We start from the raw sequence: 24,271 nt of genomic DNA, 5'->3' as shown, positions 1-24,271 counted from the left end.
CACATGATCAGGGAGAATAATCAGGAAAAAAATTGCTGGATTCACACATGCTTTACTAAACTGTTTAACGACCTAAAGGTAAAGGTTCCCCTCACACATACGTGCTAGTTGTTTCTGGCTCAAAGCTGGAAGAACCAGCGCTGTCCAAAGCCATCTCCATGGTCATGTGGCCGGCATGACTAAATGCCGAAGGCGCACAGAACATTGTTCCCTTCCTACCAAAGTGGTCCCTATTTTTCTATTTGCATTTTTACAAAACGCTTTTGAACTGCTAGGATGGCAGGAGCTGGGACAAGTAACGGGGGTTCACTCCGTTATGTGGTGCTAGGGATTCGAACCGCCAAACTGCTGAGCCTTCTGATTGAAACGCTCAACATCTTAGCCACTGAGCCACTGTGCCCCTTTCTTTGTAGGCCTAGTGGCTACCTAAATACAACATGTTTGATTTGGTTGGTTTTAAACACAGTTTTGTCTTTTCTGGCATAGCCTATTTGTGCAGTTTCTGCTCGGTTGGTGGTTTTTGCATTGTGCCAGCTTGAAAACGACCATAGAAATGTTTTCCCTCTCTTCCTTGGCCTTTACGCAGTCCTTTGGAAACCACAACAGGCTGGTTGTATGCTCTGTGCAATCTGCATAAGCCCTGATGTCAACTAAACATTCACAAAGGCCCACAATCCAGGGCTGTTGCACATTAAGGGCACTTCTCATTGAGCTAACTTTCATTTCAGGTCTGGATTTCTTGCAATGGTTTTCTGTAGCAATTTCAAGTGCATTTTCCCCATTTTCCAGCTTTTCTTGCCCCGGGTTCTTAATGAATCACTGCAGTTGCTAAGTTAGTAACATGATTGTTAAATGAATCTGGCTTCTCCATTGACTTCCTTTGCCAAAGATGACCCTGGGATACTGCAACTGTCATCAATAGGCGTCAGTTGCCAAGCGTCTGAATTTTGATCACATGACCATGGGGACGCACCAAAGTAATAAATATGAAAAACAGTCATAAGTCCCTTTTATCAGTGCTCTTGCACTGATTTGAATAATCACTAAATGAATTGTTGTAAATCAAGGACTACCTGTACTGGAAGTTTTCCATTGGAATGAACACCCAACTGGCCTCAAAGTGCTGGTGTTGACTTTTTTAGGGACTTAGCCTGCCATCTGTAGGGCAGCACCATAGTCCTCTTCTATGAACTTAACTAGATTATAAAAGCTAAATTTACCTATGTGTCACCTCTCTTGGAGGAGCTGCATTGGCTGCATATTTGCTTCTAGGTGTAATTCAAGATGCTGACTGCTACCATTAATGTCCCACGTAGTCTGGGACCAGTTCATTTGAAGAGCTTTCTTTTCCCAATCCTATTTACTCAACCCACCAGAGCAAGGAGGCAGGGAACTGCCATGTCTTAAGGAGATTCATCTGGTAGGATAAAAAAAGGGGCCTTTTCCATGGTGGCTCCCTTCCTGAGGAACATCATCCCTGCAGAAATAAAGTTGGCCCCTAGTTTGACACTCTTTAGAAAGGCTTTGTAGACATGATTTGGCCAATAAGCTGGGAAACCTAGGGTGATACGGGGCTCACAAAGTAATTGGTTTGATTATTATTGTTGGGGGGATTGGCAGTTCATTCAGTATTACCATGAGTAAGCTGGTAGGAAACCTATACATTATTTTATTTATTTACTACATTTATTAAATTTCAATAATGCACAATATGCATTTCTTCTGCCAAGCTTTAAAGCTTTAACTATTCTAGCAACTTATTTTATTTGGATCGATTTTTTTTCTACTTCGTACTTTCTCATTGCTTTACTAAGTCTTGGAAGAGACAGAAAGGCAGGGTACAAATTCAGTAACAAGTAATAAATACAGTTACTTCGGTCAAGAATGAAGCTAGAGAATAGACAGAAGGATCACAATGATACTTGCATGGTGAACAATTATGTACACACTTCCTAACATCTAAGACAAGGGCATAATTATCCCCTACAGGTTGTTGCCCCGTCTGGGTTATTCTGAAATGGATTTTGCTCATCTTATAGCTTCTTCCATCATTAGGCTAGAAATTTATCCTATTTCCTCAATCATCATACTTGAATTCAGCTGATGAGAAAAACATCAGGTTTTGGGGAGATATATAACTCACGTCGAGTGAGGAACTGAGGAATTAGTATTTTGCTTAGATTCTCGTCTTTGTGTCAGATCAGAAGAGAGCACATAGCCTTGGAGAGCTGCAGTTGCTATAGCAACGCTATGAGATATTTGGTCAGGACAAGTGCTGGGGTGATTGGTTGTGGTATATTTTGTACTACCTACAAAGATAGCTGGTGCACTATCTGGAGGAGTGCAGAGAAGAGCAACAAAGATGATTAGGGGACCGGAGGCTAAAATGTATGAAGAATGATTGCAGGAATTAAATGAAAAGAAGGACTAGGGTGACATGATAACAGAGCTCCAATATCTAAGGAGTTGCCCCAAAGAAGAGCGGGTCAACCTATTCTCCAAAGCACCCAAACGCAGGATAAGAAGCAATGGATGGAAATTAATCAAGGAGAGATCCAACTTGGGAGAAATTTCCTGGCAATCAGAACAATTAATCAGTGGAATGGTTTGCCTTCAGAAGTTGTGGGTGCTCCAACACTGGGGGTTTTCAAGAAGAGATTGGACAGCCATTTGTCTGAAATAGCATAGAGTCTCCAGCTTCAGTAAAGCTTCTTAACGATAAGAGCAATTTAACAGAAGAAACAATGACTCATAAAAATGGTGGTCCATCCACTGAATGTTTTCAAACAGCCATTTGACAGCAATAGTTAAAATTAACTAGGAAATTTGAATTGATGCTTCCTAGGTCCCATCCAAAATTAAGATTTTTAGAGTCTCACAACAATATATATCTCTGAAGTGTAGGCACTTATAGCCTCTTTACAACCTGTGGACTTCAACTCCCAGAATTCCTTAGCCAGCATGGCTCAGTTCAGGAATTCTGGGAGTTGAAGTCCATAGGTTAGTTGGCCACCCTTGTTGTAGCTGAATGAGGTGATTATGTTCCTACTTATTCATGTAAGATTGTGGGATTCAAGCCTGTTTGCTTATTTTCTTGAAGGTTGATAGAAATTGAATTTACATACAACTGATATTTATCTCATATGCAGCCAAACTAAAATAAAGGAAAACCCCACAAAAATTGGAGCCAGAAAGGCAAGAAGGAGAAGAAAAGAGATAGTGGAAGTATTAAGAAAAACTTTAAGACAAAAACAATAACAAAAACAGACAGATATATTTAGTAAGGGATACATAACTCCTTTTCCCAGATACAAGAGTTATATACAGCCTTTCTAATGCACACAGTCATGATTTCTTAGACTTAGAAAAGACTTGGAACCTCAAAAATAGTACCTGGGATGTTGCCACTATTACCAATGCTTAGCATTTGTATTTTAGGCTAGTTTTCTTACTCTATCTAATGTTGGGCCTGGTCTTTTCTAATTATGCTGGGAGCTGAATTTTTAAAAATAAAAAGCTGTGTCCATAGCAATTCTGGCTAACCAATTTTAATATGGATATCCCAAAATGAGAAAATGTGGGCGACAAATAGGGAAGTAATTGCAAATAAAGGGCAAAGGATAATATCCCAGGATAATGTTGTAGGATCCAATCTGAGACAGTCACCGGTACTAGAAAAGTATTCTTCCAACCTTTTGGAAACATGCTAGACCCGTACCCAGGGAACGTGTCTCTCTCCAGAATGCATCCTTTTAGCAGGGGTCTTCAACCTTTGCAACTTTAAGGCTTGTGGACTTCAACTCCTAGAGCTCTGGGACTTTTTTGGGTTCTGGGAGTTGAAATCCACAAGTCTTAAACTTGCCAAGGTAAGAGACCCCTGCACTATAGGTAGTACTACAGATAGTCCTCGACTTACAGCATTTGGTTTAGTGACTGAAGTTACATCTGCACTGAAAAAAAGTGACTTATAACCATTTTTCATACTTATGACCATTATAGCATCCCCACGGTCATATGATTTACATTTGGATGCTTGACAACTGACTCACATTTATGACGGTTGCAGTGTCCCAGGGTTACTTGATCCTCTTTTGCAATCTTCTGACAAGCAAAGTCAATGGGGAAACCGGATTCACTTAACAACTGTACTGATTCGTTTAACAAAAGTGACAAAAGAGTCATTAAAAGGGGCAAAACTCACCTAGCAAATTTCTCACTTAACAACATAAATTTTGGGGTCAGTTGTGGTCTACCTATATTTATATGGTGCCTGGTTGTGTGTGGCTTTCAGTTGTTTATTCGCTTAGTTCAGCTTAGTTTACTTCAGTTCAGTCAGTTAGGAATTACTAATTTAGTTAGTAATTCCTCACAAACTTCTTGTTGCAGTCAGACTGAAGAACCTTTATCATTCTCACAGTGGTCTTGCCAAAGTTATAGCTGGCTGCCTTTTGCAATTCAACCACAGTCCATCTCAATGAGGTGCTTGGCAAAGAGGAATAACATTGACATGACAAGGAGAAGTGCACCCTAGAAGCAGGTCCTTAATGGAAGTTTGATAAACCTTTGAAGGGGCGGGGGCGATGGGACACCTGGCTGAATTAGTTGTTTTGCTTTGATGCACATCCAGATCACAATATGTTCCGCAGGAAAAAATTCTATTCCCCTCAAGTTTGCTGTCACTGAAATTTCTGACCTCATCTCCCAGTCCTGTACATTTTTTTAAAAAAATATTCTTTTTGGCTTAAATAAGTTATTTTTCTTAATAGGGATTTTAATCCCTTCCATTGGAAAGATCTTCCCATATGTGTAAAGGTTCGGTTGATTCTCATAGAATTGCAAAGGATTTGGTGTTAAGGTTTATCCCACATAAATAAGCCAAAACCAGCAAGCCACATGGTGACTTAGTACGATATGGGAACTCAGGCCATGGTAGGCTTAAACTCTTTTCTGTTCAATTTCATAGGTCTAGAGATAGGAGAGAAAAAATTTATACCAATTTAACAATGAACTGAAGGTTTGTCCAGTATAATGCTGAAAACTGTATACTGAGAGATATCTAAAAGATTGAATCATGGCAACTGGACAAAGCTTCATCAGTCAAAATAAAAAATTAATTAGGCAAAAACTCAAAGAGTCGTTGGAATGCACCAACTTCTGCTACACCGACTTAAAGTGTCTCTCTCCAAAATATATTGCAATATGTCAATGAAGACTCGATCACTGAGAGAGTTTCTACGCCACAAATTTATACCTTTAAACAGGGGGACTTTTGGCTGTAATCTTCTCGTTTTAAAACTACATTTCCCTATACATTTGTTGCAGAATGGATACAGAAGCTAAGCAGGTTGGAAATTGCTAAGAAATCTATTTAAAGAATCAGGTTTAGACTTCAGAAGAATAATCTGAAATTTGACACTCTGTTAAAGTGTTAGAAAAAAGATGCCAATAGCTAAGTCAGCCTTTAACACGTGCCAAATGTTAAAGGCACTATTCACTGTAGCTGATATTATTGTTCCTAGCAAAAGTGCTCTGGAGTATGTTTCACTTAATTATGAATTTCCTTTGTAGCAAGTTACTTATTTTACTTTGTTAAATAGGTTGCCGGCAAAATCCAAAGCACCATCCCCAAACAGGTGTTTGTTAGGTGAGTTGGGATGACCAATTCCCTATGCTGGCCAGGGATTATGGGAGATGTTGTTCCAGCCTATCTGGAGGGAAGTGGAATAGCAGATCTAAAGAAGGTCATTCGCTTCCTTGTCCCAAAACTATCAATACACAAAATTAATTCTTTAGAAAGGCAGGGGTGAGTACCCCACATATTATCGTATCATAAAACTTCAATAAAGCTCTGTCCAGGGAGATGACAGAAAAAAAATATAGTAAAGTTACTTACGCCATGATAATAACAGAAAAATCCAGCCAATTCCAGGGATCTCGCAGAAAGGTGAATTCAGTCATACAAAATCCTCTGGCCAGTATTTTTATCAATGACTCAAATGTGTAAATGGCAGTAAAAGTTTGCCTATAAAGAGTTAAGAGTCCAAGAAAGAAAGTAAGAATATTAGCAAATGGCGGGACAAAAAAAATGCATTAAATATACACCAATCCCTCAATATCGAGGGGACTGCCTAACCAAGGGTCCCCAACCTTGGCAACTTTAACACTTGTGGACTTCCACTTCCAGAATTCCGGAAGCTCTGCTGGCTGGAGAATTCTGGGAGTTGAAGTCCACAAGTGTTAAAGTTGCCAAGTTTGGAGACCTCTGGCCTAACCTAATAGCCAAAACTACAGAATAACAGAGTTGGAGAACAGGTGGACTCACTCTTCTTGGTGGCAGCCCCTCAAATATTGGAACGCTGCCATGCATTCAACTCCTGACACTGCCTAAAACTATATTTGAAATTGTCACTATAATTGTTCTCTCTATATACAAATAGACATGATAATATGGAAGTTTTTAAGAAGAGACTGGATATCCATTTGTCCAGAATGGTATAGTGTCTCCTGCCTGAGCAAAGAATTAGACCAGGAGATCTCCAAGATATCTTCCAACTCTGTTATTCTGTATTTATGAAATTACCGCTACCATATTCCTCACAATGTTTCCATCTCTCTTCATCCTTAGTTTTATCCTAGAGCCTGCCAGCTGCTCTGGAACTACAATTCCCAATATACTTTGTCACTGACCATGTTGGCTAAGGTTGTTAGGAGTTGTAATTCAATCATGCCTGTAGGAGCTCACACTTCAGAATGTTTTTTAATTTAATTGAAGCTGAGATTGACCAATTTCTTTCCATGGACATGGTCGTAATTCCATTATAAACCAGCTAGAAGTGCTGAAAACCGATTGTTAATTTATTTTTATGCTGTAATATTTTTGTTGTGGTTTTGTGTTTTGTGTTTTTTTTTTTTTGCTACTGGCAAAGCTAATGCAGCTGTGTGATTGAGATTTGGCTTGCTGTTCTGTTCTCGCAGTATTGATGGTCTAGTCGCTTAACTGAAACAAAAGCAGACTGACTACTAATTGAAACTCAGCAGCTTCTGATTTGCCACTTGAACACAACCACACAAACATTTACAGCAAGCTGACCCACTTTTCAGTATGGGCAATTTGACAATAAATGAAAGTCAACTGTAGGCAAGGCTGCATTGATTCATACTATCACTTTAATATGAACCTTCCCTATATTGTGCCTTCAGGATATTTTGGACTCCAATACCCATTTATGCTGGCAAGGTCAGTTTAGATAGCATAGTAGCATGTTGTTGTCCATACATCACAGGTACCAAGTAGAAGAAGACTGCCATAGTTGGGAGTAGAATTGGAAATATGATTTTGCAGGACAGCAACTTTTTCTTCCTTATCACCACTGTTCATCCTTCTGACCCAACAATATGTAACTATCAATCATAGTTAACTTAGCATTTGATTTTCTCCAGTATAGATTCTTTTGCCCATCATTTTCAAGTTGTTGTTATTGTTCACTTGCTAATTTGCATCTGACTCTTCGGGACTCTATGGAACACAGTGCACGCCAGCAGCCACAGTCCTCCACTGTCTCCCGGAGTCTGCCCAAATTCCTGTTCATTGTGTTGATAACACTATTTATCCCTCATCTCATTCTTTGCCATCTCTTTCTTTCCCAACCTCCAGGTCTTCTCCAAGGAGTTTTAGCTTCGGTATAACAGATAACAGATAATCAGAATTGGAAGGGACCTCATATGTCATCTAGTGCAACCCCCCACCCAAGCAGGAGACCCTACACCATTTCTGACAGATGGGTATCCAATCTCTTCTTGAAAGGGTCAAGTGATGGCGCTCCCACAACCTCTGAGGGCAACTTCTGTTCCATTGGTTGATTGTTCTCACTGTCAGAAAGTTTCTCCTTATTTCTAGGTTGAATCTCTCCTTGTTCAGTTTCCATCCATTATTCCTTGTCTGACCTTTGGGTACCTTGGAGAATAGCTTGACTCCCTCTTCTTTGGGGTAGCCCCTCAAATATTGAAAGACTACTATCATGTCTCCCCTGGTCCTTCTCTTCACTAGACTAGCCAGGCCCAGTTCCTGCAACTGTTCATCGAATGTTTTAGCTTCCAGCCCCCTAATCATCTTGGTTGCTCTTCTCTAGGGGTGGGATTCAAATTTTTTAACAACTGGTTCTGTGGGCGTGGCTTCGTTAGTGGGTGAGGCTTGGTGATCATGTTATTGGCTAGGCATGGCCAACTCAATATCACTCACATTGAGGCACGCATCTCCTCACCTGGTCTCTCATGACTGTGGGGATGCTGCAACAGTTGTAAGTGTGAAAAATGGCCATAAGTCACCTTTTTAGTGCCATTGTAACTTTGAACGGTCACTCCACACAAGCAAAGTACCAGCAAAAAAGGTGAAAAAAACTCCAGAGACATTCCTGAGACAGGAAGTCTAATCCTGCCAAGAATGTAATAAGGGTTAACGGAGAGGCAGTTTCTGTAAGCAACACCAGAATGTTTCCTTCCTGTCTTCCTTACAGGATTAGGCCAGTAATTTCTTCTAACAACCGGTTCTCCGAACTGCTTAGAATGTTAACAATCGGTTCTAGCGAATAGGTGCGAACTGGTAGAATCCCACCCCTGCTCTTCTCTGTATTTTTTCTAGAGTCTCAACATCTTTTTTATAGTGTGGTCACCAAAACTGGATGCAGTACTCTTGGTGTGGTCTTACTAAGACTTTATAGAGTGGTATTATAACCTCACTTGAACTTGATTGTATCCCTCTGTTAATGCAACTGAGGATTGCATCTGTCCTTCCAAATTACAATCAGGGTTGATTTCCTTTAAGATTGACTGATTGGATCTCCTTGCAGTCCAAGGGACTCTCAAGAATCTTTTCCAACATCACAATTTTCATTTTCGTTTTCAGATATCATACACCAAAAAGGTTTTGTTTTTTTTAATGCAAGAAATGCCTCACATCTATTAATTTTATCTTGAATTTACACAACTGGAAGAGATCACTACTCCTTTTAGCCAATCTTTTAAACCAGCTTTCTCCAAAAGATACTTTCCAGCTACACTTTGATGTCAAGTCCCAGAATTCCCCATTGGCAGAATAAAGCAGGATGTAGAATTCTGAGAGTTACAATCCAGCAACATCTCCGAGGGACATGGGCGCTTTAGAAACAGGAAATATAAATAAAAAAAATATTTGGAGGCTTGCATGTGCATGTGTGCCATAGTCCTCAGCCTATGACCACAATTGAGCCCAAGACAGTTGTTAAGTGAGTTTTGCCTCATTATAGCATCTTTCCTTCCATGCTTGTTTAAATGAATCTCTTTCAGTTGTTAAGTTAGTAACACAGTTGTTAAGTGATTCTGGCTTCCCCAACAGAAAGTCACAAAAGGTGATCATATAACACCTGGACAATGCAACTGTCACAATCATATGCCAGTTGCCAAACAGCCAAATTTTGATCACATGACCACAGATTTGCTGCAAAGGATATAAGTGTGAAAAAAACCAGTCTTAAGTGACTTTTTTCAATGCTGTTACAAGTTTGAACGGTTGCTAAACAAATGGTTGTTTAGTTGAGGACGAGCTGTATACCATGTCTACGAGGAACACAGTAAGGGCAGCTTTTTAAAACAGATCTCGATCACATGCAACTGTAAATCCGGTTAGTATATCAAAAAGAAAAGAAATATGCCCCATTTTAGAAGATTTTTCACTGCGCCTGGAAGTTGGGACTGCCTCTAAGATCCTGTCTGGAAGAAGGGCGTTTTGTCCTCTTTCCTTCTGGCACCCATAGTGAGGAGCAGATGGCTGTGTTTATCATCCATCAGTCAAAAATAAAAAGTGTGTTCTGGTTGGTGCAATGAGCCACACTAATTGTTTAATGCACTGCACTTAGATTAAGCCTTTGCATCTGGTATCCATTTCAGTAAGAACTTGCAGAAGTGCAGTCTTGGCGCACCAAACCTTCGTACAAAAGGTAAGTTTTCAGAAGTATTTATATATACAAATCCAGATTGTTTAGTTCTGTCACTCTAGCATTGCCTATTAATGAATAGATAGTCAAATCAGATCCTTATCCAATTCTGCAATAAAGTGTTTCTAATGTCTGGCAGAGTGATGTGATGTCTCTAACCTCAACAGTGACTGCAAGTAGTCCCCAACTTACAAGCCCCAAATTTCCACGGCTAAGCAAGGCAGTGATTAAGTGAGTTTTGAAAACCATTTTCAGTGTTTTTGTCAATACCGTTAAGTGAATCACTGCAGTTGTTAAGTGAATCATGGGGTCATTAGGTGAATCTGGCTTCTCCCATTGACTTTGCTCTTTGGAAGCCGGCTGGGAAGGTTACAAATGGTGATTACATGACCCTGGGACACTGCAACTATCATAAGTATATGCCAGTTGCTAAGTGCCCAGATTTTGATCACGTGACCATGGGAATGCTGTAGTGGTCGTATGTATGCAAATTGGCCATAAGTCACATTTTCAGTGTTGTTGCAACTTTGAAGAATCACAAAATGAATTGATATAAGTTGAGGACTATCTGTAGTATATTATCTGTAGTATGTACTTTCCAAATTCAATTAAAGGTAAGTGAGTTTAAAAAAGTCCATCTCTCTAAAAGCTATATAATATATCTGAATCAATTGTGTTTTGTCAATGCATTTGAGAAAACTCTGACAAAACACATTTAATCATATATTTTAATAGATATTAATTCCATTTAAGTTTTCAATAAATTTCAAATTTATGATTTAGCATCCCAACTATTCAATACCCTAGAGAATATAAATAAGGGGATCAAAGGAAACATGGACAGTCCTCACCTGCCCTCTCCCCAATTTAGATAAATTATATGCAGCAAGATTCTAATATTATGTAAATTCAAACAAAAAATGAAGTTCTGAAAAGATACTTACTCCACGTATTTATTCCACTGAGGAAGTTCGGACCACGCCATGAATACACAGTTGGTTAAAATAGTGCACATAATAAACATACTGAATAATGTAGAAATATGAGTTAAGGAAATAACTTTAAAGGAGTTTTGAATTTTAAAAACATATTAAAAATCAGCTCTTCACACTTTCACTGTTGTGACATTGCAATATTTTTCCTGTTTCACAGCTTTTATTCATCCTTTCCATAAATAAAAGGCAACGGTTGGATTTGCTATAGACATACGTACAGTATGTATGTATGAGTAGAGAGTACAGATATAACTTTGGTTGAAGTTTACAGAAAAACACATAGCCAAGAAAATAATTCTTGAAGCAAAGTCAGTGATCAAATATTGCAAATATTATCTAGTCGGTCATTGAATATTATTCAATGTGTTTTTATACATACAAGCTTTTCTCATTTCTTTCAATATAAAAATACCTCTAGTATTTATCATTAAGAACCCTGCTCTCTCTGGTGAATTCAAATGTATGTTTATTTAATTTTATTAAATTGTTGCTGAACTTCTGATCTAAGAATCCTTCAGATCTGGCCATTATGGCTGTAATTGGTTCAGCAATATCTGAAAGGTCTCAAACTTGTGACCAAGTGTATATCTCTTGGGGATACGCCATGGGTTCATACTCAAGTGAAACTTAACACCTAGTGATTAAATGGACAAAACCAAGTAGTTTTCTTAACAACAATACTGGAGTAACTTTAAAAGTGCCTTTTTCAGATTGTTTTTGTTTTAATTTCTCAGAACTAGCTTTCAATAGAAACATTTTTATGACCTATCATTCTAATTCTAATCAATCTACTCCAATCAGGAAGGAAGGAAAGGAAGGAAGGAAGCTTTATTAAGTCAATTGACCATATCAAATATATAAAACTGATATAAAAGTACAAGTTGATACAAGGAAAACAATAGGACATGTTCATAATACACTGTCACTCCTAAAGTTCACCCCAATCTGATCTAAGTATTCAATTCTCTTCAAAAGGGCCTTTGAAATGAAATATGTAATCTTACTGATGAGAGATCCTTGGTGCTCTCTGAACTCGGTTGTTTTCTTGCAGATGTTTTGTTATCCAAACTAGGCAACATCATCAGTGCTAGAAGCGAGTGGGTTTGCACTTCTAGCAATGGTGATGTTGTCTAGTTTGGTAATGAAATATCTACAAGAAAACAATCAAGCTCAGAGAACATCAAAGTCCCTTCATTTCAACTCTGAGCTACAAATATTCTCCTTTATCAAAATACACTTTCTTTTCAATAGAAACTGTAAGTTTCCTTTTTATTACAGCCTAAAACAATCATTTGTAGATGAAGCTGAATCCAAACGTATATTTTCAGTAAAAACTGAACTTCCTACTCAAAAAAATGTTCCTGGGGGAAAAAGGGGGGGGGGAGGGAAGAGAGCCTTACAAAATAGCCAAGATTAGCTCCTCTTAAAATACATTTTAATAAGGTCCATGTTGAATGGGAACACAGGTGTGGTGCTGCCAATTCAGCATAACAAGGAAATACAAAGTATCCAGGAGGAAGAGGAGGAGGGGGGAGGGGGGGGAGGAGGAGGAGGAGAAAGAGGAGGAGGAGGAGGAGGAGGAGGAGGAGAAGAAGAAGAAGAAGAAGAAGAAGAAGAAGAAGAAGAAGAAGAAGAAGAAGAAGAAGAAGAAGAAGAAGAAGAAGAAGAAGAAGAAGAGGAGGAGGAGGAGGAGGAGGAGGAGGAGGAGGAGGAGGAGGAGGAGGAGGAGGAGGAGGAGGAGGAGGAGGAGGAGGAGGAGAAGAAGAAGAAGAAGAAGAAGAAGAAGAAGAAGAAGAAGAAGAAGAAGAAGAAGAAGAAGAAGAAGAAGAAGAAGAAGAAAGAGAGAAAGAGAGGAACACAGGACTAAGCATACAGAAGCTTGCGTGGGAGAATAGGGTTCTCTTGCAAATGATTATAAGTGGCACCCTAACTAGTGATGCAATTGGTATACAAGGGGCCTTGGATAAGGAAAAGTGACAGCTCCTTGCCCCAAGGAACTTACAACCTAAATTTAGAATTTAGAATAGAAAGAAATAGGAAAGGGATAACAAAGGATGAAAATAAGAATCTACAATGCTTGTGCGTGTATTTGTGAGTGTGTGTGTATGTGAGAGTGAGGGAGAGAGAAAGAAAAGAGACAGACAGAGAGAGTTTTCTTCCCCAATGTGGTGGCCAGCAGCAATTTTGGGATGTTTCAATTCCTTCATAAGCATGATAACTCAATTGAAGTGATGGGACTGCATCTGTCAGGTATGAACAACCATATCCACATATAACATGTTCAATTAGCTATTTTAATCCTCCTGTCTATGCCACAGGAATCTTTCCAGACTGGCAATTGGGGATTAACAGAGTTAGAAGGGACCTTGTAGGTCATCTAGTCCAACCCCACGCCCAAGCGGGAGACCCTACACCATTTCTGACAGATGGGAGTCCAATCTCTCCTTAAAAGTCTCAAGTGATGGCGCTCCCACAACTTCCGAGGGCAACTTCTGTTCCATTGGTTGATTGTTCTCACTGTCAGAAAGTTTCTCCTTATTTTCAGGTTAAATCTCTCCTTGTTCAGTTTCCATCCATTATTAGGTAATTAGGGATTAGGTAAAATTCAATGGCATTCGGGCAGGTGGGGAGATTTCAGACCTTGCCCTCTTGTGCCTCTGCAAAGATTCCAGACTAATTCCCCTTTTGATTCCTCCCCTGGTTGGCCAGTCTCTCTCTCTCTCTCTTACGGCATAGTCCTGAACCTTGTTTGAAAGTATTGCAGTTTCTTCTTTTCTTCCAAAAGATACACATCATTTGAGTTGTTGGATAATATCTTATTGATCTAGAGAAGATAAGGACTAACCTCATCATTCTGTCCTCCTGTAAACAGGCAAGTTATAACTGTTTACACAATGTCTAAGAGACTAGACAAAAAATGTCATAAAATGGGGCAAAACTCACAATAACAGTCTTGCTTGGCAACATAAATTTTGGACTCAAATATGATTGTAAGTTGAGGACTACCCGTAACTTGGTATTTACCCAGAGCTGTTGACAATACCAAAGCAGTCCTGTGTCCTATTTAATTATTCCCAATTTGGCTTAATTAATCACTGGCCACATCCATCTGCCCACATGTCTTGACTTCTTTTTATGCCTTTACATAAAATGAGGCTGGGTAATGGCTTTACAACCTTGCATCAATAAAACCCCCACTATCTACAACTCAATTATTTTAATTACACAAAGGTGAACTTTTAAGCAGGGGGTATCCCTTTCCATTGTTGGGGCAAGAAATGGGAGAAACCGGATATTATTTTTTCCTGCCCCATATCTACTCTCAAAAACTCACTGGGTTGCTAACCTAGTCTGCTAATTCCCACATGAAAACTTAGAAACTAGTAATTGGACTCAGGAGTAAAAACAGTAATCAAAAACATGTTATTCCCCTGGGATCTATCTCTCCCGATGAATAGCTGTAGAGAATTACAGATGGCCAGCATCGCTTTCTGCCAAATTGACTTGGTGAACACTTATTTTTATAATCTAGTTAAGAAGTTAAGAGGCTTGGGGTCCCGATTCAACTCTTGGAGAGCGAGTCTCTTACTTTTCTTTACTCTTTCCAGCAAAAGAAAGTCACTTTCCTGACACACCTTTTTCATGAGTTAGAAAACAGGATGCCAGAAGGAAGGTAAATGATTGCAACTCCAGTAGGGGAAATGGGCAGAGAAAGATTAACAAGCACATTATTTGAAGCTGATTGGCAAAATCAGTGTCACCTGCTCTTTATTTTGAGTTTAGCTCCAAATATAAAATAACTGTCAACTGCCAGAGAAATTAGGAAGTTCAAATGAGCATAAAGATTTATTGCAAGCTCTCTACAAGAATCTGACCAACTAGCTGTTAAGAGAAATGAGCAGGAGATAAGAGAGGTCTTTGAGGGGAGGTGGACTCTTGAGGGCATGCAGGTATTCGAGACTTATGATGCATTTGACCCCTCCCTCAGGCTCAGTGTGGTCATCTCCTACAATAACTGCAATTCTGAAATGCATTCTGATTAAGGATACATACAATATTTAATTTAAATAAAACATTAAACACCTACCTTCCTTTCTTCCTACAAGATAACTCTCAGCCATGAAAAGATTAGCCATTCCTGCTCTATCAGCTGAGCCACAATATTCAACCACAAAAGCTTATAGAGGTACAGGTAGTCTATGATATATGACCACAATTGAACCCCAAATCTCTGTTCCTAAGTGAGGCAGTCATTAAATGAGTTTGACCCACTTTAGGACCTCTCTTGAGACAGATGTGAATTGAATGATTACAGTTGTTAAGTTAGTTAACATTGACTTTCTTTATCAGAAGGTCACACAAGTTCATCACATGACCTTGAGACACTGCAAACGTCATAAATATGTGTCATTTCCCAAGCACTCAAATTTTGATCCCATGACCGTGAGGATGCTGCAGATTGTAAGAATGAAAAAGAAAACATACTGTTCTAATTTTCAATAGTCATCAAATGAATGGCTATAAGTCAAGGATTACCTGTATTAACTAGACTCTTCATCTTGTAGATATGGAAGGACTTCAAAAGTCCACTCTCATAACAATAGCACTTATATACCACTTTATAGTGCTTTCCAGCCCTCTCTAAGCAGTTTACAGAGTCAGCCCCTTGCCCCCAACAATTTGGGTTCTCATTTTACCCACTTCGGAAGGATGGAAGGCTGAGTCAACCTTGAGCCTAATGAGATTTGAACTGCCAAACTGTAGGCAGCTGGCAGTCAGCAGAAGTAGCCTGCAGTACTGCACTCTAACCACTGCGCCACAGAGGCTCCTAATGAAGGAACCTCCTTCATGAAGGAACCTCCTGACACGTTGTCATTTCCCATGAATGATTATCCTACCTTGCGAGATCATTTGTGTCAACATGAATACGCCTACCAGAAGGCAGCTCCTGCTGCTATTTAGGTAGAATCAGAATAACAGAATTGAAAGGGTCTTGCAGGTCTTCCAATCCAATGCCCTCTTCAGGAAGGAGACCCCCTACCATTTTGGATAAATGGTGGTCCAGTCTCTTCTTTAAAAACCTCCAGCATCGGAGCATACATAACTTCCAGAAGCAAGTCATTCTACTGATTAATTTTTCTCACTGTCAGGAAATTCTCTCCTTAGTCCTAAATTGCTTCTCTCTCGATTAGTTTCTATCCATTGCTTCCTGTCCTGCCTCCAGGTGCCTTGGAGAATTGGTAGATCCCCTCTTTATTGTGGGAGCCCCTCAAATATTGGAACACTGCTATCATGTCACCCCATAGGCTTTCTTTTCACTAGACTAGACAATTCCAGTAAACATTCGCCGTATATTTTAGCTTCCATCTTGCCATTCAACCTCCTTACCCTACCATCCAGACCATTAGAAATTACTCCATCCGCTATCCGACAGCCCTTAAATCTTTCATGACAAATGTCATAAAATTAAATCATATCTCCATGCAAAGCATAAACCATTGTATCAGGCCTTCTGACCGGAATGAAGGATCTATATAAAGAAATGTAAAACTGACCTTGGGGGAAGATATGAGAGAATCTGCTTGCATAGTCCAGAGAGAGAGAGAAGCTTAAGAAAGATACTTAAAATAACCCAGCCCTGATTTTTGCTTGGTGTAATGTGGAACAGGGGGGAATCTGGAAAAAAATTCAAGATCCTTTTATTCAACCTTACTGCAATAAACAACGTTCCTGAAAATGCCTGCTTTTTGGCATGTCCTGCCTAAAGGGCCTGCCCCCAGCACAATATTGTTAGATTTTGTATGGTAGAGCATACAAAACATTTGCTAGACCAATACCTGAATACAGCTCATCAGCCTGGAACCCGCATTATGTATCTGATATTAACACAGTTGAGAAAGTCCAGAAATATTTCACAAGAAGAGTTCTCCACTTCTCTATTCATTGCAGAATACCTTATGCCACTAGACTCGAAATTCTAGACCTAGAAAACCTAGAACTACGCTGTCTTCGGTCTGATCTAAGTATAGTATATAAAATTATATATTGCAATGCCCCACCTGTCAGTGAATACTTCAGCTTCAAGAACATACAATAGATACAAAAATAAATTTCCCCTAATTCTACACAAAATTTTTACACCTCTCTGTTCACTGTTGTGTGCACATCTCTTTCTTGAGCCAGTCAATGTTCTTTCCAATTACCCAGTAAATAGGAACTAAAATGACACAGGTGGCCCTTAACCCTTAAGACCACAATGTGCCCAAAATCTCCCTTCCTATGCAAGACATTTGTTAATTCAGTTGTACCCCATTGTATGACCTTTTCGCCACTTGTTAAGCAAATCACTGCAGTTGTTAAATGAATTGTGTGTGGTTGGTTGTTCAGTGAATGTGGCCTTTGCCATTGCTTGTTGGAAGCCAGCTGGGAAAGTTACAAATGGTGATCAGATGACCCTGGGACAGTGCAACTGTCATAAGTACATGTCAGTTGCCAAGCAACGGAATTTTGATCAAGTGGCCATGGGGATGCTGCAAGTGTGAAAACTGGTCCTAAGTCACCTTTTTCAGTGCCATTGTAATTTTGAACAGTCACTAAACAAATGGTTGCAAATCAAGGATTGCACGTACTCAGTATTCCCTTTCTTGCTATTCTTCATTTGTCAGGATGATCATTCATGACCAGGAAAAAACAAAGATAAATTGGTGCATGGTGCTCAGGTCAGTGGTGGGATTCAAAAAATTTTACTACCGGTTCTATAGGCGTGGCTTGGTGGGCAGGGCGTGGCTTGGTGGGCGTGGCTTGGTGGGCATAACAGGGGGAAGGATACTGCAGAATCCCCGTTCCCTCCCCACCCCACTAACCTGCTTTCCAGCTCCGTTCTCCTGTGCAGGGCAACAAAAGAAGACCCAGCCAATCAGCTGGGACTCAGGAGGCGGAGAATAGATGGGGGCGGGGCCAGTCAGAGGTGGTATTGGCCGGTTCTCCAAACGACTCAAAATGTCTGCTACTGATTCTCCAGAACTGATCAGAACCTGCTGAATTCCACCTCTGGCCCAGGTGAGCAGCAAAACTGCCGCTAAAGGGAGGGGTCTCCAACCTTGGTGACATTAAAACTTGTGGACTTCAGTTCCCAGAATTCCACAGTCAGCCACGCTGGGAGCTGAAGTTCACAACTCTTAAAGTTGCCAAAGTTGGAGATCCCTGCCCTAAGGGTAACGATGAAGATGAACCAGAGCAACCTTTATCCACTTGCAGAGAGAGACAGATATCGAGATGTGGGGAGCAGGACATGAATCCTTTTAAAAAGAAAGTCATCTATTCTACAGCTCCAAAGGAAGTGTGGACAAACACTTGTATAGTGTCTCCTGCTTAAGCAGAGAATCAGACTAGATGACCTCCAAGGCTCCTTCTAGCTCTATTCTGATTGAATAGAGCACCCCTGAACTGTCTTTGTATCATTTCCTCTGGAGTTGAAGTCCTAAGTCTAAGGCAGGGGTGAGATTCAAATTTTTTAACAACCGGTTCTGCGAGCATGGCTTAGGGGGTGGGCGTGGCTTGGTGGTCATGTGACTGGGTGGTCATGGCTTGGTGATCATGTTATTGGCTGGGCATGGCCAACTCAACATCACTCACATCGAGGCACGCATCTCCTTGCCTGGCCTCTCATGACTGTGGGGATGCTGCAACAGTCGTAAGTGTGAAAAACGGTCATAAGTCACCTTTTTTCAGTGCCATTGTAACTTTGAATGGTCACTCCACACAAGCAAAGTACCAGCAAAGGAGGGGGAAAAAAAACTCCAGAGAAGTTCCTGAGACAGGAAGTCTAGTCCTGCCAAGAATGTAATAAGGGTTAATGGAGAGGCAGTTTCTATAAGCAACACCAGAATGTTTCCTTCCTGCCTTCCCTACAGGATTAGCCCAGTAATTTCTTCTAACAACCAGTTCTCTGAACTGCTCAGAATGTTATCAACTGATTCTAGCGAATAGGTGTGAACTTGTAGAATCCCACCCCTGGTCTAAGTGGATTTTTATCTTCATTGTTCTTCGATGAAACAGCAGCCTCCACAAGAGGCAGATGGAGGAGAATAATGAGGGTGGTGTTGTGTTGTCATGTTTTAAGTCCCTTTTATACATGCACACATATACAAACGGAGTGGTGATGGCAGCACAATGCTGTCTCGTTCTGACAAAAACAGCAGTATCTTCAAGACACATTCTAGTTCATTTATTTTCTTATTATGCTATGGCACAATAAGCACTGCAAAGGAAGGTTCGCTCAAAGTAAAAAAAGAAAAAAGAGTTCAGAAAGATTTTTTTTCTCTCACACACATCTGGCACTCTGCTTCTGTCAGTGCAAACTTCTTCTGCTTTTAGCTAGAGCATCAGCAAGTTCATTAATCTGATTTAGCTGAACAACTGAAATGTGGGGTCCTCGGTGGTCTCCTTAATTGCTATCAATCAATACTAAATGAGCAAAGATTAACACCAAGATCAATACTAAATCAACAATGAACTAAACAATACCCCATTCAAGGAACTATCAACTCAGACCAACAAGCTAACAGTAAACCACAACCTAATCAAGGAACCAAACAACCCACACCCTCCAACACTGCATATAAAGAGAGCAAAGATTTCTACCATTGGGGATGTTACCTGGTAGGGTAAGGAAACCTCTGCAGGAAAACCATCAAGAGAGCGCTGAGACCGAGGATTAAAATTCCAGAGCACGTCCTTGACTTACGACCACAACTGAGCTCCAATTTATTTTGCTAAGCGAAACAGTTAGAAAAATCAGCTTTGCCCCATTTTAACAACCTTTCTTGTCACAATTGTGAAGCGAATCGCCGTAGCTGTTAAGTGAGCAACACGGTTGTTAAGCGAATCTGGCTTCCCCCATTGACTTTGCTCACCAGAAGGCTGCAAAAGGGGATCCCATGACCCCCGGGACTCTGGAACAGCCATAAATGCATCCCATTGCCAAGCACCCGAATTATGATCACATGACCACGGGGATGCTGCAACAGTTGTAAGAGTGAAAAAAAGGTCAGGTATCGCTTTTTTTCTGTGTCCTTGTAACTTTGAACCAAATGAATGATTGTGTATTGGCTGTTGTAAACTAGTTGGCAGGTAATTTGTTGTATGTGGCTTCTTTCTTTTCTGGCAAGTAATCCCCTGTCATCACATGGGGTCTGCAGAGAGAGACAAAGGACAGTCTGTGCACCACAATATAGAATAATATAGAATAGAATAGAATAGAATAGAATAGAATAGAATAGAATAGAATAGAATAGAATAGAATAGAATAGAATAGAATAGAATAAATATTGGAAGGAATAGGATAGAAATAGAGTAGAATAGAATTAGGAACAGAATAGAAATGAAATTAGAATAGAATAGAATAGAATTAGAATTAGAAATAGAAATAGAAATAGGAATAGAGTAGAGTAGAGTAGAGTAGAGTAGAGTAGAGTAGAGTAGAGTAGAGTAGAATAGAATAGAATAGAATAGAATAGAATAAATATTGGAAGGAATAGAAGATAAGAGAATTAGAATTAGATTTAGAATTAGAATTAGAGTAGAGTAGAGTAGAGTAGAGTAGAGTAGAGTAGAGTAGAACAGAGTAGAATAGAGCAGAGCAGAGCAGAAGAACAGAACAGAACAGAACAGAACAGAACAGAACAGAATAGAATAGAATTCTTTATTGGCCAAGTGTGATTGGACCGTTGTCTGGGTACAAATGCTCTCAGTGTACATAAATCCCTGTGGCAAACCATATCCCTAGCTTTATGACTGTATGTCACTTAGGTTGCATCATGACCTGTAACACCGGGATCCCCAACTCTTATCTGTGGACCAGCACTGGGTTGCACCATGCCAGAAACCAGGCTGCACAAACAACCCAAACTCCATCCATAGGATGCAGGTAGCACACAAAACCATGCCCCTTCTGGCCTGTGGGAAAAAACTCTCTTCACAGAGCCAGCCCCTGATGCCCCTAAGATCGGGGAGCACTGTTGTAACAGATATCTGTACTAAGACCTGTTCATAAACTGTCAAGAAATACAGGTTATCCTCGACTTACAACAGTTCATTGAGTGACTGTTCAAAGTTCAAACCGACTCTAGAAAAAGTGCAGAGAAGAGCAACCAGGATGATGAGGGACGATGAACGGTTGCAGGAACTGGGCCTGGCTAGTCTAGTAAAGAGAAGGACCAGGGGAGACATGAGAGCGGTCTTCCAATATTTGAGGGGCTGCCACAGAGAGGAGGAAGGGGTCAAGCTATTTGCTAAAGCGCCTGTAGGCCAGACAAGGAATAATGGATGGAAACTGAACAAGGAGAGGTTTAACCTGGAAATAAGGCGAAACTTTCCGACAGTGAGAACAATCAACCAATGGAACAGAAATTGCCCTTGGAAGTTGTGGGAGCGCCATCACTTGAGACTTTCAAGAAGAGATTGGACTGCCATCTGTCAGAAATGGTGTAGGGTCTCCTGCTTAGGTGGGTGGTTGGACTAGATGATGTACAAGGTCCCTTCCAACTCTGATTATCTGTTATCTGTTAGTTACAACGGGACTGAAAAAAAGTGACTTAGGATTGTTTTTCATTCTTCCAACCATTGCAGCATTCTGGCAATTGGTTCATATTTATGACGATTGCAGTGTCCTGAGACCACATGATCCCCTTTTACGACCTTCTTATAAACAAAGTCAATGGGGAAGCCATATTCCCTTAATAATTTGATAACTGCAATGATACACTTAATAACTGTGGCAATAAAAGTTGTAAAACGGGGCAACTTCACTTAACCCATTATATTGCTTAGCAATAGAAATGTTGGGCTCAATTATGGCTGTAAGTCGAGGACTAACTGTAGTTCCTGAATATAGGTATTGATATTGGAAGAGATAAAATTCTCCACCATTTCTGGGAGACCATGAAAGCCACCTGGGTGACTTTGGGCCAATCAACCATGAGATTGCAAGTTTTAGTCCCACTAGGCATGAACATCAGCTGGATGAGCCAGCCACTCTCTCTCTCTCTCTCAGCCCAACTGACCTCACAAGGTTGTTTTTGTGGGGAAAATAAGAAGAGGAGGAATCTGGCTTCCCCACTGACTTTGCTTGTCAAAAGGTCGCAACAGGTGATCACATAACCCTGGGACATTGCAACCATCATAAATGTGAATCAGCTGACAGGTGTCTGAATTTTTATCATGTGACCATGGGGATGCTGCAACAGCCATACATGTGAAAAACAGTCCTAAGTCAGTTTTTTTTAGTGTTGTTGTAACTTTGAACAGTGACTAAATTGAACTGTTGTTAAGTTGAGAACTACCTGTATGCCCAAAAGCATTTGCAATCACCAAAAAGCTATTTATGGTAAGCATCACATGCTATTATGTGCCAAGTTGCATCCAGTTTTCATTTTTATTTTTAGTAAAGCAATTTTATAGACTTTACATTAGTGAAGGTATGTTGAAATATTCGAGCATTACTGCTTGGTGATATAACAAGGGCCAGAAAAATTGCTGAATAGAGTTATATTATTGTCTCCATTAGTCATGAACCACTGTGAATTGTGTACTGTCATCAATGTGCACACAAGTAAATCTGCTTTGTCTTGATAAGATTAATATGGCCAATAACACAAGTAGGACTAAAACGCCCATGATTAACAAAATAAATTATCCTTCCTGATTTTAAAAGAGGACAGAAATCATGCAATCTGGCTTGATTTTCAATTTAAATGGTTGGCTCCATTCAAGTATCCTAGAAGAGATTTTTTTGACTTGTTGCTAATTTAATGAGGGCACACAACCCAGGGTCCCCTCACAAGCTCATACAAGGTTTCTTGAAATATGAGGCAGGCTTATCACATTTATCCTGCGTGAGCTTTGTCTTTTGATCAAGTATCCAGAGAACTAGAAGCATAACACGAGCTTTGCTGAGTCATGGGGGACATGCATTCTAATAAATCTGTTTCAACCAATTTGTAAAGTACACACTTGCTTGAATGAAGTCATCAAATCTCATCTCTTGCCTGCAGCTCTGTGCATTAAATATTGCAGGCTGCAATACAGGTTAGAGACTTAACCTTTCTGTGCTGATATAGAGACAGTACGACCCTGGCACTGTTCATGTTTTCAAGCCAGACAGAAGAACTTTATCTGACTGTTGATATAAATCCACCCACACATTCCTGCAGGATGTGGGGAGTGAAATCCCTTCCTGGAACCCCAAGGGAAGAATGACATTTGCTTGGCCTTACATTCTTAAAGACTCATTGTATTGACAGCATCCACAGAGCAAAAAGCAACAGCCCACGAGAACAGTGAAAAAATGTCACAAGGTGTACTTGTCTTGTAGCCAAGGAATATAGTTGGGAGCAAGAAACCTGACCCTCAGCTAAACTGTACAAACCCTCTTCCCAAAAGTGTCTGCCTCTTTGCTTACAGTGCAAGTGTTATCTACCAGGCTATATAGGTTGATATTCGGGCGGCTAAATTATTCTGGATTCCCTCTGCGTCTAATTCTTACATCTGAATGTTATGCTGGCATAGAGGCTGCAGGGGGAAATGACTAACATTAACATGTAATAATTCTTGTGCATAATGTCAAGTATGTTGCATTTTTATACATACATTAAATCTCAGCTCCTTTTTCTACAACACAATATGAAATTGTTAGGCTTGTCTTCTTCTAGGATTGTTTCCCGCAGTTTGTCTGGCTATTTTACAATCCTTGGATTTACTGCTACCTCCCACATTCACCCCTACCAAAAGAAGAAAATATTGGTAGTGCAGGGATGAACTGTGGGATCCTTGGTGCTCCCAAAGCTTGTTTTCTTGCAGATATTTCAGTACCTAACTAGGGTGATCTAGGTGCACTGATGATGTTATGTAGTTTGGTAATGAAACGTCTTCAAGAAAACAACCAAGCTCAGAGACACCAAGGCCCTCACAGATTTAATCCTGATTCACTTTTGGGATTCTCTAATATCACTTACTATTTGCTATCATAAAAGTGGAGCAATTCTTGTCCATACTAAACACACAAAAGTGAAACATATCCAGTGTGATGCTTTTATTTTCAAAACCGATAATGGATAAGGAATCTTAATAGCACGTAGACTTATATACCAATTCATACTGCTTTCTAGCCCTCTCTAAGTAGTTTACAGAGTCAGCCTCCTGCCCCTAAAAATCTGGGTCCTCATTTTACCCACCTCAGACAGATGGGAGACTAAGTCAACTTTGAGCTGTTGAGAATTGAACTGCCAAACTGCAGACAGCTAGCAGTCA

The 24,271-nt window shown here is 40.1% G+C and overlaps 1 protein-coding gene across 6 annotated transcripts in view; it reads right to left on the bottom strand.

The window, feature by feature from the left end:
- Positions 1–24,271, bottom strand: part of LOC113447963 (sodium channel protein type 5 subunit alpha-like) — a 381,002-nt gene that overhangs the window by 273,564 nt on the left and 83,167 nt on the right. For 4 of the 6 annotated variants that reach the window (XM_087917477.1, XM_087917478.1, XM_087917480.1 and 1 more), the window contains exons 1-2: positions 10,913–10,997; positions 5,894–6,022 (exon numbers count right to left, since the gene is read on the bottom strand). In XM_087917477.1, the coding sequence (XP_087773603.1) occupies positions 5,894–6,022; positions 10,913–10,992 (209 nt within the window). In that variant the 5' untranslated portion in view covers positions 10,993–10,997. Of the gene's footprint in view, positions 1–5,893; positions 6,023–10,912; positions 11,003–24,271 lie in introns of those variants that run through there. The other 2 variants (XM_087917483.1, XM_087917481.1) reach the window with 2 other exon arrangements.

This window comes from Pseudonaja textilis, chromosome Z (assembly GCF_049901715.1).
Source record: "Pseudonaja textilis isolate UNSWEBS1 chromosome Z, rPseTex1.2, whole genome shotgun sequence".
NCBI lineage: Eukaryota > Metazoa > Chordata > Lepidosauria > Squamata > Elapidae > Pseudonaja > Pseudonaja textilis.
This window is presented reverse-complemented; position numbering and strand designations above follow the sequence as displayed.